The sequence below is a fragment of the Pimephales promelas genome, chromosome 1 (assembly GCF_988280905.1).
Source record: "Pimephales promelas chromosome 1, fPimPro1.hap1.1, whole genome shotgun sequence".
Taxonomy (NCBI): Eukaryota; Metazoa; Chordata; class Actinopteri; order Cypriniformes; family Leuciscidae; genus Pimephales; species Pimephales promelas.
In genome coordinates this window covers 28946534-28964785 of record NC_142769.1, presented here as the reverse complement: position 1 = coordinate 28964785, position 18252 = coordinate 28946534, and the positions used below count along the sequence as shown (strand labels likewise).

Below are 18252 nucleotides of genomic sequence, written 5' to 3'. Positions count from 1 at the left end.
CAAATAAGAATTGAGAAGCACCCATGTATTTCATTCACTCATTTCGATTAATTATTCTAATAAACTCTTGTATCAGTAAACAGTCTGTGTGTGTGCGTGTGTGTGTGTGTGTGTGTGTGTGTGTGTGTGTGTGTGTTTGTGTGTGTGTGAATGCATTGATAAACTCAAGTCCGCACAAGCCGCTTTAATACAGTGCCAACTATAAATCTTCTGTAATACACAATTTTTTTTTTTTTTTTTTTTGTAAATTAGTTTTCATACATTTACAGAACTTACAAAAATTATGCAACTTAAATATTTGTGTATTTAACAAAGAAGGAAATAACCAGACACAGAAATACACCTTTTACAACCTTCACAGCTGTAAGTAAACAGCAAGCCATTTTCTAGTATGGTTAAAATGTTTTGTGTTAAGTGTTTTTTCCTCAAAACGTCTCGGTTACGTATGTAACCCTCGTTCCCTGAGTAGGGAACGGAGACGTTACGTCAGAAGTGACGGAGATTGCGAAACCCCCCCAATCTCCGTCACTTCTGACGTAACTCGAAGTGACTACGAAAGGGAACGTCTCGGTTACGTATGTAACCCTCGTTCCCTGAGTTTTTTCACAAAAAATTCAACTCGAAGTGACTACGAAAGGGAACACAATTTATTGGTTATTTCTGTACAGCAGAAAATGAAACAGCATTAAAACAAAGTGCCTCAGTTCACACCAATACCAATTAACAGCATAAATATGTATCAACAAATAATACATATTAATTAGGCATCAGCAAAAATGTACTAAAACACATCAGAGTACTGTAGAAGCTTTTCGGTGTATTACTAAAAATGTGTCTATAATCTCTTTCATTCTTTTTGTATTTGGCAACTATGCTTTTGCACAGATTTGGGTTTCTGTTTCAAAAATCGTAATGAAACATATGCAGTAGTCAGAGTAAAATTAAAGCCATGCTCCCAGTTCTGGTAGAACATACCACATCTGGAGTATTTTCTGAAATATTAATACTGTGCTTAAGACTGGATCAAAAGGCAGACTGGTGAAAACGTGTTCTCTCACATTAGTAAATGAATAATTTAAAAATCCTTTCCCCCTATTTTTCTCCCTTGTCCTGCTCACTTTCCAACCTCTAGTCCGACCTGTTCTACCTTCTTTCATCATCCTGCCTCTTTATTTCACTTCCATGATTACTTTTTCAAGCATCTTTTGCACGTCAATCCTGAGTTTGTACTGAATCATTTAATACAAAATGCATAATTCACCAGCAAACACACAAACTTTAAAGTGCCTCACTTTTATATTTATAATGAAATATTTTCTTCATCAAAAATATATCAAACTACTGAAAACAGACAAGTACCATAAACATACCTTTAGAGAATAATTAAGAGATCTGTTTAAAAAGTTGGGTTTGATTATTTAATGAGTGATGTGTTTAGGCCCCTTCATGAACGGACTGTTTTCAACTCCACAGCGATGGAGGGGGATGCCCTACAATATGCTCAAAAACAATGAATAAAGTAAGTACAAAAGTGAGTGTGATTGCTTTTTACAAATCATCAGGATAATGAAACATTGGGAAAATCATGAGTTTGGTGAAATGCAACTTGGCTTGTTCCAAATTCGGGGCATTGCCAAAAAACACAAATAGAAAAGGTTACAATAATTACACTAAGCAGATGTGATTACAATTTATACGGGCTTTGACAACACTACATGAATGCAACATGTCAAAGCAGAACATTTAGAAAGAAGCTTTCTATGTAGGCTTTTTAAAAAGAATAATTTGAATAATTTGTGTGAAAGTACTTAATAGCCATGACAGTCTTTACGTATATCCCCTATTTTTTTTTAGAAAGTGAACAGTAAAGACAACACACAAAATATATTGTATATTGTAAGAATTATTAAAACCACACCCCAATCCGAGGAGCCAGTCTTGGCATCCGCTTCTTTTTGGTGTCGGACTCCTTCAGCAATAGTTTCTTTCTCCTGGTGTCAAAAAAACCTATAGAAATGAAAGTTAGTTACTATAAGGGAATCTGATGAGCTTTAACTTTAATTAATACCATAAAAAACAACACAAATTTAATAAAACAACTTGACTAATACTTGAAACCATATTAACCGTGGTTTTGGGAAACAGAAGGGAGGAACTACTTTAATAATCAATAACTGGAACATACAATCACCTAAAGGAATATTTTCTCGTTTCAGTTTCTCGTTAATGCAATTATCTAATCAACCAATCACATGGCAGTTGCTTCAATACATTTAGGGGTGTGGTGGTCTTGTTTAAGACAATCTCCTGAACTCCAAACTGAGGGCACGTTTACACAAAGCCGGCTATTTAGAGAAACAAATATTTTCCCCCTCTCCGTTTTCAAAAATAACATCGTTCACACAGCCGCATAAATACGCCATCAAGCACCATCATAACTATGCCAAACCTATGGGCGGCAGTGTAGGGAGAAGGATAAAGCCATGCAAGCCAATCAGAATCCTCAGAATCGACAAGAGAGAACCTAAAACGCTGTTTCTCCCAGTTGACACGACAACACATAACCGGCGTTTTCAGAAATCTCCACTTTGTCCGGAGTTTTTAGAAATAATTGTTTTCTGTGATTAAAAACTGGGTTTTCGTGTAAATGAGAGGCCAATGAGCGTGGCATGGTTGTTGGTGCCAGACTGGTCTGAGTATTTCACAATCTGCTCAGTTACTGGGATTTTCACACACAACCATTTCTAGGGTTTACAAAGAATGGTGTGAAAAGGGAAAAGCATCCAATAAGCAGCAGTCCGGTGGACGAAAATGCCTAATTGATGCTAGAGGTCAGAGGAGAATGGGCCGACTGTTTCAAGCTGATAGAAGAGCAACTTTGACTGAAATAACCACTGCTTGTGAAGCCAAAACGCACAACCTTGAGGCGGACAACAACAGAAGACCCCACCGGGTACCACTCATCTCCACTACAAATAGGAAAAAATGCTGCAATTTGCAAGAGCTCACCAAAATTAGACAGTTGAAAACTGGAAAAATGTTGTGTGTGGATCCATCATGCCTTGTTACCACTGTGCAGGCTGCTGGTGGTGGTGTAATGGTGTGGGGGATGTTTTCTTGGCACACTTTAGGCCCCTTAGTGCCAATTGGGCATCGTTTAAATGCTATGGCCTACCTGAGCATTGTTTCTGACCATGTCCATCCCTTTATGGCCACCATGAACCCATCCTCTGATGGCTACTTCCAGCAGGATAATGCACCATGTCACAAAGCTCGAATCATTTCAAACTGGTTTCTTGAACATGACAATGAGTTCACTAAAATGGCCCCCACAGTCACCAGATCTCTAACAAATAGAGCATCTTTGGTATGTGGGGGAATGGGAGCTTCGTGCCCTGGATGTGCATCCCAAAAATCTCCATCAACTGCAAGATGCTATCCTATCAATATGGGCCAGTATTTCTAAAGAATGCTTTCAGCACCTTGTTGAATCAATGCCATGTAGAATTAAGGCAGTTCTGAAGGCGAAAGGCAGTCAAACATAGTACTAGTTTGGTGTTCCTAATAATCCTTCATGTGAGTATTATGTAACCTTCCAGATACTGTCGAGAGCTTAAAGCAGTCAAAAGCAAGTTGTATTGGCTAAAAAGGTTGCCTGCTGAAATAAATTTCATGAGTTATTGCCGCCTCCACCATGCTGACAAATCGTACCTTTTAATATCTGACTCGCTGATGTAACCTTGAACAATACCAAACCGAATGTCTTTATGAATCAACCCTGCATTGGACTGCTCTGCTCCTCTGATCTTGGTCTCTGCCCTACAGGCACAACGTCCAGCTGGGACACAAACCTTTGGCAAGTCCCAGATTCTGCAGGCCTCTGTCCTCCTCTTTCTCCTCCTCTGAAGTGTTCTGGGCCACATTTCGGAGGTAACGGTTGTGTGGGGTGGTGCTAGAGAGAGCATTCTGTCTGCTGCTTTCCTCCAATACATTGTCATCAGAAATACCTGTGAGCAAGACCAGACAGAGTTCAGAAAGGAATTCACATTAATTCCCTATTTATGTTTTTTATTATTATTATAATTGGAACATGCATTAAATGTTAAATGTTGTCTTATATAATTCAGTGTTTAGAATTTAGACTGGCCACAGTTTTGAAGCATGTGCTTTTTTATATACTATTAAAGTCACCACTCTAAGACTAACAGTCCTTTTAAAACAAATTGCAGTTTTACAAATATAATGCATATCAGTGCAATAACTTTTTTGTCACGAATGACCAATGCATTTTTATCCCAAGGTGTCTGATGCGTTAAAGGGTGCCATGTGCATTGGATGTATACACAAGTGTATACATCCAATGCACATGGCACCCTTTAACGTCAATATAACATGCTTTGGTTATAGGTTTAGGTCTGGGGTTAGACCACTAGGAGGCGCCTTCTGGCCCATATATATCTGTGTCTCATATTGACGCTAAAGGGTGCCGTGCCATGTGCGTTGGATGTATACGCTTTGGCAAAAGCGGCAGTATATGACGTCTTGGGATGAGAACGGGCTGGAATGACACTAAACTCAAAGCACTTTTCATTTTCAATGTACTTAAAAAGTTTATTTTGTAATCCAGCATCAGAGTTGGATAGCCTGTCCCCAAGGTGCAACTGTTGTGATGTTCCACACTTCTTCTTATTGGAATTTTCAGAGCAAACCCTATTTATAATACAAATGGCATTAATACGCAGACTGGGACACACCTTATATTATTTAGGGGCCAAGCACCAAAGGATTAGAGGTACCTATCTGTTCTTGTTCTCATTATTCTTCCGTTTCTATGCCAGCCCATAAAACCGATTGTGGGAAAGTTGTTTTGGTTTGACATTCTGATAGAGGACAACATTAAATATTAAATACACCAATTTTAGTCTCTAACTCATTTTAGTCTCTAAAGTCTCTAACTCATTGCCTATAGCATCACCACCTGTCCAAAGTTTCACTCAAATTATGCTAATAACTTTTGTACATTAGGCCTATCAACAAAATTATTTTTTCCTCTGATTCCTGAGCTCATGACAATTCGATCGCATCCTATAACATCATTTTGTTTCATAAAAATATGTCCGCATTTTGAATTTTCCAAAAGAAACGTACTTTTGTAAAGTCGTATGATTTTCACCAAAATTGCACCAGATCATGTCCAGGCAGTGCCGACAAAAAGTTATGGATTAACCGATTTTGATAAACGCACAAACTAATTTTACGTAGCGCTTGCGAAAACAGACATAAGGCTGTATCTCCGCTATGCTTAATCTTATTCAGATCAAACTTGGTACATGTCATCACAAGCATGACCTAAGGCAGTGGTTCTCAACTGCCTTATAGACTGAACTGAGTCCGGATAGACTGAACTGAGTGTGTCAGATAAGAGAGACATACAAAATGTGCAGAGCAGTGGGTCCCGAGGACTGGAGTTGAGAACCACTGACCTAAGGTTACATGCTACGTTTCGGCGAAGCGCCACCTACTGGTCTAGAGACATGATATGAAAAATATCATTTTTTGCTCATAACTTCTGAACGGTTTGTCCAAAAATCATAAAAGTGGTCTCATTAGAGTCAGGGTGTCATGCAAAGTCAATTTATATCCAATTTGATTATTAATATTTAATATGCCCAGATCGGCCATTTTGGCTGTCGGACATTTTGAAATATGTGCTGTATTTTTTGAACGCATGAACGAATTATGAAACTTGGTATGGGTCATCAGAACGATGCCCTGAAGGAGCCTGAGAAGTTTTTAAACAGCACCACCTAGTGGTAAAATAAAGTTTTCAAACGCTTATAACTCTGTCAGTGACTTATTTTCACGGAAGTCATACCATTAGACTCCTGAACCCTTGCCGAGTTCAATGATACCAGACTTGCCAGGTTTCGGCATATGGTTTGTGCAGTGTAATTTAGAACAAAACATTTGCATATCTCTTCGAAACCGTTTGTCCGACTGAGATGAAACCACCATCAGAGGTTTTGGAACCATAGGTCGTTGGCTGTACGCCAATGCCCAAATGTCAAAATATTGATAGTAAGGGGTAGTAAAATTCAAAGTCACGTGTCACTGAGTCTGTGACACGTGACTCACGTGTCACTAGAGGGACTGAGCCTCTATGTGGCATCATTTTTGATGTGTTTTTTTCACATAAATGTCTATAACTCTGAAGCGAATTGAGATATTTTCACCAAAGTTGACACAGATGTATGGGCTCACTCTGAGGACACATAAAAAAAAGTGGTGGGACTGGGCCTCTTGGTGGCACTATAATAAAACTAAATGTGAAATTGCCATTGAATTCAATACAGTTTAAATAATTTAAATGCTATACTTAAGAAATGCATGCTGTAACATTATGAAACTCAGTGTGTGCCGTAAGCAGCATTCCCTGAAAGTACTCAAAAGATTTTGAGACTGCGCCACCTTTTGGTCAAAAGTTATAATTAATTTCCTAAAATGCTAATAAGTTTTGAATAAATTTGCAGATTGTAATGACACTGATCTTAATACATTCATTGGGTTATGCCGAAAACATGTATACCAGGTTTTCCATAATCAGCCAAACTTTTCCAAACTTCCTGTCCGCCATCTTTATTTTTTTTAAACCACATTTTGATCAGTAAAGATCAATATGTGGTTTACAAGCAGATGTACTGTAGGAGTTTTGTGGTTGGTTAATAGTACAAGCAAACCCAAACAGAAGGAAGCTCGGTGTTTGCTGAAATGCTGTTTTTATGTAAGCACAGACTCGGCTGTGATCTCTGGGCAGTTATTTATTTCTCTAAAATCTGACATCATTCGATTTACTTTAGGGCATCAGTTCCATCTCATATTTTTCTGCATTGTTCATGAACAAAAGTAGACAGAGGGCTTAAACTCGAATAGTAAAATATTTTTTTTTATGACATCAGTGTAACAACACACACAAGACAAAATTATTCAATGTACTCCATCATAATTTGTGATGATAATATTCAATAAACAATCAATCATTTAGTCAACCTTCATGAATTGTGTTAATTTAATCACTGCAACTACTGTACCGCATAAAACAGACAAATGATATGGAACATTAGCAGTTTATAATAAATATATTGGGTTTAATGTTTCATTCATGTGAAAAATCTGACAGTGCTCACCTAAACAAACATGATAAAGTTAATTATTATTGAATTCCTGAGATGTCCAAAAAGCATACAAATAAGAAATATTTCATCTTGTTTCAGAAAAGCATAATCAGTTTTATCTATATCAGATCATGCCTTGCATGTATTAGTCATTATGATACATGCAAGGCTTTACTCTCATTGAATCATTCCTTTCTGTGCCAAACCACCTCCATTTGTTATACTAAACTGATTCCATTTATGTAAATGCTTCTAGGCAAAAGTTGTGAGATGCAAACTAAGTAAATCTGACATTTGAAAAGTAAATAATAAATAAATAACCCTTAAATTTCACCTGTCACCTGCCTAGTCCCTCAGATTAATTTTTTGAAACAAGTTATGGTTGTATGTTATAATATAGTATATATTATATAGTCCAGAATATAGGATGATCAAAATTTCCATAATTCTAAAAAATAGTACTGATAATTTCACAGGCATAAAACAAAGCATTAATGTTAACATTAACATTAATTGCTTCAAACTAACTCTGAATGCATCTTAAAGATTTGAATCCATGAACATCCAATAATTCTACTAATCCAATCAGTTATTCTTGCTGTAGCCCAGTAAATCAGATATCATTTCAACCACGAAGTTTTGAGAAAATTGTATCTTCTTTTTCTTTAAATGTATTGATATTGCAGTTTAGGAGTAACGCTGGTAATCCTGACAGATAGATTCATGTTTTTTTTATATATAATTATTTAATCCATCATGATCCTAAATTATAGTTATATTCACCCGACTTGTATTCACTGTTGTAAGTGTTGTCTCCAATGATACTAATACCAGTTTTGTACATTTCATATCACACTGAACCTGCCTTTTACAGACAGACAAGCACAAAAGTGTGTGAGAAAACTGTAAAAAATAAATAAATAAAATAAAAATAAATAAATAAAAATAAAATTGTTTGAACAGCTTCTTAGGTGCTCCTTGCCTGACACCCACAACCCACTTTTCCCCTTAATCGAGATGCATTCATTCACATTTCATGTGGAACGCATTTATTGTGATTAGTCATGTAAATAGATTGAGATTTCTTTATTCTTTTCGCGTGTTAATTTACATTTATATTGAATTAGCGTACGGAATAGGGGCTCGGAAGAGAGAAAAGAGAGGCTGATTATGTGTGCAGATTATGGGCACATCTCGTGGCTATTGTGTTGTGTAATTAAAGGGGAGAGAGGAGAAGAAAAGGGACAGATGCTGCTTCTCAAACTACCAAACCGTTTTTCATCTCCGGAAAAGGCCTGCGTCTGCTGCAACACCCTCCTCTACCAACCAACAATCCCCCAAAGAAAAGATGAAAAATAGAATACATTTAGAGGACAAGCCACACGCTTTAACCACATCTCTTGTTGTCTGGCGCACCCTTGTATTTGAGCTTGGAGTAGGGGTTCACTGTGACCTGGATCACAACAGCAGCTGCCTAAGGTGACACTGGGAAATGTCATTGTTTAGCCTTTAGTATATGGATATTATAAAAAAAACTTTCAGCATAAACTATAAGTTAAAAAATAAGTTCATTCGCTTAAGTGATAACACACTCAGAAATATGTTAAATGGATAGTTCACTCAAAAATGAAAACTTTGTCATTCTAAATCAGTTTGACTTTCTTCCGAAGAATATAAAAGAAGATATTTTGAAGAAAGTTGCTAACAAACCCTTTTAGTGAACATTGAGTTAACTGGGTAATTTCTCAAAGTATCTTCTTTTGTGTTCAGCTGAAATAAGAAAGTAATACAGGTTTGGAGCGAAATGCTGGTGAAAGAACTTTCATAACCATCCCTTTAAAGTTTTTTTTTTTTAAACAAGATGCGCATGAGAGCCCCTTCGAATCGTAATTACGGCTAAGAACATCAGACACCATTTTTATATACCAGTGGATGATATCCTTCAACAGCACAAAAGAGGACAGTTTCAGTAGTGAATGGTTGCTAATGATTAATAATTGTAAATACAGTCTCGTTCATATACATTTATATGTGTGTGTGTGTGTGTGTGTGTGTGTGTGTGTGTGTGTGTGTGTGTGTGTGTGTGTGTGTGTGTGTGTGTGTGTGTGTGTGTGTGTGTGTGTGTGTGTGTGTGTGTGTGTGTAAATTAATGTCTGCTGCACACTGTTTTTACACAAGTTCATGTATTAGACAATATACTCAGGAAATAGAAAACTAGTTGGCCATTTTGCTATCACAAAAAAATGTGATATACTTCTAGATACAACTTGGGATATAGGAAGAAGCATGTGAGGGCAGCAAAAGACCTTCTTCAAACTTTTGCAGTAGCCTGCAAAACCAATAGAAATATTGCAAGAGAATAAAACAAGAGAAACCAAGCATAATGAGCACATGGTCAAACAGAGAGACAAAAGCAGTCTCAATGTCCACGCAAATGATTGGATGGCCGTGTTATTACCCAGGGTCGTCGTAAAATCGCAGTCTATTACCAAAAGCGCACGTCCATGCAAACAAGTGTATTCACACAAATCAAGGCGCGGTGTCTAAATCCCAGTCAGGGACTGTACAAGGAAAATAAGTGTCCCGTTCACTAGCTCTCAGTGGAGTAAAAACCCTTGGCGGTAAGGTTTCTCATCCTCGTCGAGCTTTGAATAACAAGCAGTGTTTATTCGTCCATGAAAGGCAGCGGGAGAGATCATATCTAGCTTTTTAAATATGGAGGGGAAATAAAAAACGAAATAGAGAGGCTTTCGCAAGCCTGTATTCAAGAAAGAGGAGTTGGTGTTTTTATTGTTTGAAAGCGTTCTTGCTTTCAGATCAGTAGGCCTATATTATGGTGGTTACATGGTTGTGGTAAGAGAGGAAATGTTCTAAGATTTTAATACCAATTAAGCAAATATATATTTTCTCTGTTTAAAATCCTATTTTTTTCCTTCATTACATGGCTTGTTTCAAAGACGATGCTTTGTTGATTGAGCTGCAAATAGCACACCGCCATGCGTTGGGGTTAAAGAAAGTAACCCATGAAGTCTAAAATAATTCTGTTAGTTTTCTTAAATGTCCAGTCAGTGTTTTTCCTCATTAAAGTTTTATACATTAATAGGTAGTATTTAAAGAAAAATATATTTAAAATAAAAGTTTGTGTGTCACTCCAGTCATTTGAGTAGCAAAATCTGTAGCATGCTATTTTACATGCATGTTGAGGTCACATGACCAGCTGAAAACTACTCATATTTTGAGGTGTGTGAGCACAGCACTGTCCTCTTTGGATGAGAGGTATTTTGTACTGTATTGCATACATGAAATGAACCAATGTAATAATTCATTATCTTTACCACATAATTAAATCAACACAGAACTGACTTCAGCTGAATAATGACACTGTTTTGTTTTCTTCTAGAGCTGATGTACAGCCAAAATGAAGAGTTCGCATCATTTAATCATTTTCCTGTTATTACTGTAAAGGTGCTTTGAAACAATCTATATTGTGTAAAGCACTGAATTGACTTGACTCTGCTTTTGAGACGAGAAGAATTTGGACTTTTCCGTGAATGAGTGAAAGCTGTCTGACCTCGACACAAGCCACAAGTCCATAGGAATGACACTGAATTCACACTTATATATATATATATATACACATACTATATGGAAAAAAGATATTGGTGCCTGGCCATTACACCAACAGGGATTGTAATGACATTGCACTCTAAATACATTAATATGGAATTGGAGCTTTGCAGCTATAACAACAACCACGGAAATATGGGGCCAAGCCCAACCCCTGAAAAACAGCCCCAGACTGATTATCCCTCCACCAAAGTTTACAGTTGGTACAATGTAGGCAGTAATGTTATCCTGCCATCGGCCAAACACAGACTAAGCCATCAGGCTGCCAAACAAAAACGAGTGATTTGTCACTCAACAAATGAGTCCAGTGCTTTACATCACTCCATCCGACACTTAGCATTGTGACTTAAAGGAGCAATGTGTGATTTTTAGCGACATCTAGTGGTTCAGTTGCGAGTTTGCACCAGGTTTGCACTAAGGGCTCAGCCCACTGCTCACCCCTCCCTTTCGAAGAAGCTACGGTTGCTAAAACGGGACAAACATCTCGTCGGCTGAGACAGCAGAGAATAGCCAGAGTAAGCCAAGAGTGTGTAACATTGTCACTGTTTCTGTACCACAGTCCATTATAAACCACATCATGAATACTGTTTACAAAGCCATAGTCAGGTGAGGATCAAGGGTTTTAATATATAATTTAATAAAATAATATTAATCAGCTGATTGTCTCACAAACGTAACCAGCAGCACATTTATCCCCACATACTGTAGCAAACCCATAATACAGCGAGGGAACAGCTATATATTTTTTCTAACAGGGTAGTAATAGTTTAGCTGGCTAATATGAGCTGTTACTGTGGCTGAGCTGGGACTCGTCCGCATGAGTCCAAAGGTCGGAACTGCGCGCGCTGTTACAATCATGTCATCTCCGCATCCCATAGATACTATTTACTACACACAATAGGCTTTTTTTTCTCTGATTTTGAAAAATCTTCGCGATCGACTTTAGTGATAAAAGACTTTAGTAAAAGTCTCTATCGACGGGTTAGTGATTCCTGTAACGTACTGTTTTACGGTCAATGACATGAATACTAATCATCAGCTGTCTCACGAACGTAACAGCACATCTATCCCCAACATAACAAACCCATAACACAGCGAGGGAGAACCAAGTTACATGAAACAATCCCAACTACATATTTTACACCACTCACAAGGGAAAAGTCACTACTCACGGAGTGTAAGGCTAGCTTCCAGCTTTCCGCTACTTCTCTTTCAAGGTAGTGATGAAACGCGTTCTGTAGCGCTGTGTGTTCGCGTTCGGCTACGGTAGGAATATGACGTCACAACATGGCGACCTTCATAGAAGGGGATTCCCGCGGTTATGGAGCTATGAATGTCTCATTCTAAGGTAATAAAAACATTACGGTTAATTAAGTAAGTTCTTTATACACCACTGAAAACATAGTTATGGATGTCATATTGCATTTCTGTTAATAGATACTCAACTTTGTTACACATTGCACCTTTAACGTGGTCTTCCACTTCATGGCTGAGTTACTGCTGTTCCTAAACACTTCCACTTTCCAATTATACACCAAACAGTTAACGGTGGAATATCTAACCGGGATTAAATTTAACAAACTTATTGCAAAGGTGGCATCCTATCACAGTACTATGCTTGAATTCACTGAGCTCTTCAGAACATCCAATTTTTTCCACAAATGTCTGTAAATGCAGACTCCATGGGTGCTTGATTTTATACACCTTTGGTAATGGGTCTGATTGAAACAACTATTTACTGTATATATAAATGTGTGTGTTTCATATGATGGGTAGATTACTTGCATGTCGTCAGTTACAGATTGCATGATGAAAATTTTATAATTTTTGACCGAACTTGCTTTCATTATCGATATAAAAAAAATACAACGCTAAACAAATATTTTTATTTTTTTCCATGAAGGACATTACACATTATATTACGTTAGGGTTTGCAGACTATAGTTTGTAAAAAAAAAAAAAAAAGTAAAAGTAAATAAATAAATAAATACATAAAAACTGCAGGAAAGGTAGTGAGCTCATGAAAAGTTAACAATTCATTAAATCATCAAAATGTTAAAGCTATGCTCACACACCTCAAAATATGAGCAGTTTTCAGCTGGTCATGTGACCTCAACATGGCAGCCCCCATAAGGGGACCTGATCCATGTAAAATAAGAGGCTACAGCTTTTGCTGCTCAAATAACTATTGTAGTATACCAGTATATACCAGTAGTCTGCACACACACGGTCAGTAATTTTTGTCACACCTTGTCTGTTAAAAGGTTTCAGTTAAATAAATTCATCTTTCTAACCGTTATACACAGACTTTCTGAACATCAAATACGTTATGATATCACTGAAGAAATGGCGCCCTCTAGTGTTGTCACTACTGATTAGACAAGGGCTGGGTAACTCTGGCCCACATTCCTGCAATTTAGCTCACTCACCATGATTCAACTCACCTCCCTGTAATTTTATAGTGATCCTGAATATCTTGAATAGCTTGTACAGTAGTGTTTGATTGCAGTTTCAGTTCAACTCTGCATGAAAAGATCTCGAAAGTGGGCTTTTTAGGGTGCTTCTCAATTCTACTGATGCTTCCTCGTTTCCTCGCTCCTCTGTCATCCATCCCTAGACCAATCGAATTCAGACATCTCGAAGGGCATCTCTATTGTCACCGCGAGGAGGAGAAGAAGCTAGTTTGCTTTCTGTGGGGTCACGAGCGAGGATGATAGACGCAGGTGGCGTTAAGACGCAAGGAAAGGAAACGAGGATGGACAATTAAGAAACGAGAAGCACCCCTGAAGGTTTAGCTTAGACACTACATTTGCCTTTCAGCTGACGACATGTGGTGAAAATTACACTTTCACAAAAAAAGGCCATTCAAAATTAGAAAATCCAATTGTTTTGAAAATCCAACTATTTTGCTTACTTCATTAAAGGACAAGGCAAGATTGAGGAATTGAAAGGGATATTGTGTAACATGTCGATGACAGGGGGCGCCAGTGAATCACAAACAAACTACTCGGCACAGCTTTCAGCTTCATCCACACACGGTAGTCATAAACTCCTTTCTTTCTGTCGGGCAGTGCTCTCACTGAAATCCTTTTAAAGTTTGGGGTCAGTAAGATTTTTTGAAAGAAATTACTATTTTTATTTAGTAAGTATGGTGTTAATGCTGTTCTTTTGAACTTCAAAAACTCTAAAAAAAAAAATAAATAAATAAATAAATAAAAATTGAAGGATCACGTTGCTGTAAAGTTTGGAGTAATGACTGCTGAAAATTTAACTTTAGCTACTATCACAGGAATAAACATTTTAAAACACAAAACTGTTATTGTAATAATTGTTTGCAACAGTAGCCTACTGTTTTTACTGTAGGCCTACTTTAGATCAAATAAATGCTGCAATGTTTTCAAAGACACTTTACAATAAGGTTCCATTTGTTTAACATTAACATCAATGAAAAGCACTAAGCATTTATGTTAAATGCTATTTATGTTAATCATTAAATTAAATCAAAAGTTGCATTAGTTCATGTTAGCTCAGGTCCATATTAGCCTAACAAAGAATGAACAGTTGTATTTGTATTAACTATACCTTATCAGATATTAATAAATACTGTAACAATTGTACGTCTCATTGTTAATGTCAGAAACATTAACAATTAAATTAAGGGAGGGGACTTTATTGAGTGTCACCAAAAAATCTTACTGTAAACTTTTAAATGCTTACAAATATAAATAAATATATATATTTTTTCATTTTAATGTTTAAATTTTTAGTTTAATTCTACAGAGAAACATTACATCAAAATACAAAGGAAAGGAAGATATCATTTGCATAAATGAATATCCGCTAATGCTCAACACAACAGTTCTTTCCAACTTACCTTAATGAGTATCACTACACACACACAGTGTTTTATGGGTATATACCATAGGCAATGATATTTATACTGTACAAAATGTACAGTTTGAAATGGTATATTTGATCCCCTATATATACACACTCACCTAAAGGATTATTAGGAACACCATACTAAAACTGTGGTATCAACAAGGTGCTGAAAGCATTCTTTAGAACTGTTGGCCCATATTGATAGGATAACATATTGCAGATTTGTGGGATGCACATCCAGGGCATGAAGCACCCATTCCACCACATCCCAAAGATGCTCAATTGGGTTGAGATCTGGTGACTGTGGGGGCCATTTTAGTACAGTGAACTCATTGTCATTTTCAAGAAACCAATTTGAAATGATTCGAACTTTGTGACATGGTGCATTATCCTGCTGGTAGTAGCCATCACAGGATGGGTACATGGTGGCCATAAAGGGATGGGCATGGTCAGAAACAATACTCAGGTAGGCCATGGCATTTAAATGATGCCCAATTGGCGCTAAGGGGCCGAAATTGTGCCAAGAAAACATCCCCCACACCATTACAACACCACCACGAGTCTGCACAGTGGTAACAAGGCATGATGGATCCATGTTCTCATTCTGTTTATGCCAAATTCTGACTCTATCATCTGAATGTCTCAACAGAAATCGAGACTCATCAGACCAGGCAACATTTTTCCAGTCTTCAACTATCCAATTTTGGTGAGCTCTTGCAAATTGTCGCCTCTTTTTCCTATTTGTAGTGGAGATGAGTGGTACCCGGTGGGGTCTTCTGCTGTTGTAGCCCATCTGCCTCAAGGTTGTGTGTGTTGTGGCTTCACAAATGCTTTGCTGCATATCTCGGTTGTAAGGAGTTGTTATTTCAGTCAAAGTTGCTCTTCTATCAGCTTGAATCAGTCGGCCCATTCTTCTCTGACCTCTTGCATCAACAAGGCATTTTCGTCCACAGGACTGCTGAATACTGGATGTTTTTCCCTTCTCACACCATTCTTTGTAAACCCTAGAAATGGCTGAACGTGAAAATCCCAGTAACTGAGCAGATTGTGAAATACTCAGACCAGTCTGGCACCAACAACCATGCCACGCTCAAAATTGCTTAAAATCACCTTTGTCCCATTAAAAATGTCCCATTCTGACATTCAGGCCCCGTTTACACGAAGGGAAATCACAGATATTTCCCTGCGGATTGGCCTCTCGTTTACACGAAAACCCAGTTTATCACAGAAAACGATTATTTCTAAAAACTCCGGCCAAAGTGGAGATTTCTGAAAACGCCGGTTATGTGTTGTCGTGTCAACTGGGAGAAACAGCGTTTTAGGTTCTCTCTTGTCAATTCTGAGGATTCTGATTGGCTTGCATGGCTTTATCCTTCTTCCTACACTGCCGCCCATAGGTTTGGCATAGTTATGATGACGGTCGACTGCGTATTTATGCGGGTGTGTGAACGATGTTATTTTTGAAAACGGAGAGGGGGAAAATATTCGTTTCGCTAAATACCCGGCTTTGTGTAAACATGGCCTCAGTTTGGAGTTCAGGAGATTATCTTAACCAGGACCACCACACCCCTAAATGTATTGAAGCAACTGCCATGTGATTGGTTGATTAGATAACTGCATTCATGGGAAATTGAGCAGGTGTTCCTATAATCTTTTAGGGAGGTGTAGGTGTGTGTGTATAGATATATATATAGATAGATATAATATTACATATAATATTTCAGAAGAATCATTTTTAACTATTAACTTAAAATAATGAAGATTGTTTAAGCACATATTTATCTACAACTTCAGATCTTGAAGAAATTGGTCCTTTAAGTATAGTTATGGACAGAGTAAATCAATTATATTTCTGATTGTCCATGGTTCTCATACTGTAATGCCCTGCACTATGTGTATGAGCAAATGATAAAGTGAGCCTAGTTCTAAAGACAATCTTTACATCTAGGAAAGAGTTCCGTTTTATTATGATAGCTAGCTTCTTCAATCACAATTGTGAGGATTGAGGTTATTTACATCAATATAAAAGGGACAAGGTTTGGATTAACATCTTCTGCTGTTTTGAGCTTTTCGTGACTGTTAAAGTGTGCAGAAGCAATTAAAGGGTTAGTTCACCCAAAAATGAAAATTATGTCACTTATGACTCACCCTCATGTCACTCCAAGCCCGTAAGACCTCCGTTCATCTTCGGAACACAGATTAAGATATTTATTCCGAGAGCTTTCGGTCCCTCAATGGAAAATGTATGTATGGTATACTGTCCTTGTCCAGAAAGGAAATAAAGACATCAAAGTAGTCCATGTGACATCAGTGGGTTAGTTAGACTGTTTTGAAGCGTCGAAAATAAATTTTGCTCCAAAAATAATAAAACTTCTTTATTCAGCATTGTATTGTCTTCTGGTTCTGTTCAAAAAAATCCAAGTCTTCCTCTATGTCGAAATTCATAGACATATTTGCAAAGATTGTTTTGTTTGCAGCATGCGTCTCGCTCAGGTGCACCAGATAACACGTCAGCAGCATCTTACGTCACCAGCGTCACTGAACGCGGATTGACAACAGAACCGGAAGAGAATACAATGCTGAATAAAGTCGTAGTTTTTGTTATTTTTGGACCAAAATGTATTTTCGATGCTTCAAAACATTCTAACTAACCCACTGATGTCACATGGACTGCTTTGTCTTTATTTCCTTTCTGGACAAGGACAGTACCAGAGATAGTAACTGTACTTAAGTACTAAAATGCTGTATCTGTACTCTACTAGAGTATTGTTTTTTTCCTCATACTTCTACTTTTACTTCAGTCGATATTTTCGATGAATTTAATACTTTTACTTCAATATTTTTTTAATGTTCTGCTAGTTACTCGTTACAATTATAAAAAAAATTACGAATCATTCATTGCAAGTTGGCTTTCATGCTGCCTAAATCACACGCCAGTTTTATAGGGTAATGGTATTGATTGACACACACATTGACAACTAATGCAGGGGTTGTCCTGCAATGACATTTTTTGGTGCCCGCCAAAGCGCCTTATTTGATTACTAGTTCAAACTTTTGACTGCTTTCTTTAATAATTGCATGACACAATACTTGTACTTTTACTTTTAGTACTTAAGTAGTGAATTTTAAAATAAACTACTTGCATTACTTAAGTACAAAAAATGTTGAATACTTTAGTACTTCTTCTTAAAGAACACTTTAACTTCTACTCAAGTCACTTTTTTGATAGAGCACTTGTACTTTTACTCAAGTCCAGGTATCTAGTACTTTATACATCTTTGGACAGTATACCGTACATAGATTTTCAAAGGAGGGACAGAAAGCCCTCAGACTTAATCTAAAATATCTTAAACTGTGTTCCAAAGATGAACGGAGGTCTTACGGGCTTGGCATGACATGAGGGTGAGTCATTGACATAATTTTCGGGTAAACTAACCCTTTAATATTTACATATACTTGTAGTAAATCAAAGATGAAATCTTGTATTTGTGTGAATTAATTTGAAACCAAATAAAGTGAAGTACAGTATGTGCACATGCATGTGTGGATATTTTGAAGGCTATAGCAATAA

The 18252-nt window shown here is 37.3% G+C and overlaps 1 protein-coding gene across 2 annotated transcripts in view; it reads right to left on the bottom strand.

Annotated features, from left to right (window-relative positions):
- Positions 1-625: 625 nt before the first annotated feature.
- The window catches only part of dnajb6b (DnaJ heat shock protein family (Hsp40) member B6b), a 32898-nt gene continuing 15271 nt past the window's right edge, over positions 626-18252 (bottom strand). For both annotated transcript variants that reach the window (XM_089129408.1, XM_089129407.1), the window contains exons 9-10: positions 3852-4007; positions 626-2007 (exon numbers count right to left, since the gene is read on the bottom strand). In XM_089129408.1, the coding sequence (XP_088985534.1) occupies positions 1907-2007; positions 3852-4007 (257 nt within the window). In that variant the 3' untranslated portion in view covers positions 626-1906. The remainder of the gene's footprint in view (positions 2008-3851; positions 4008-18252) is intronic.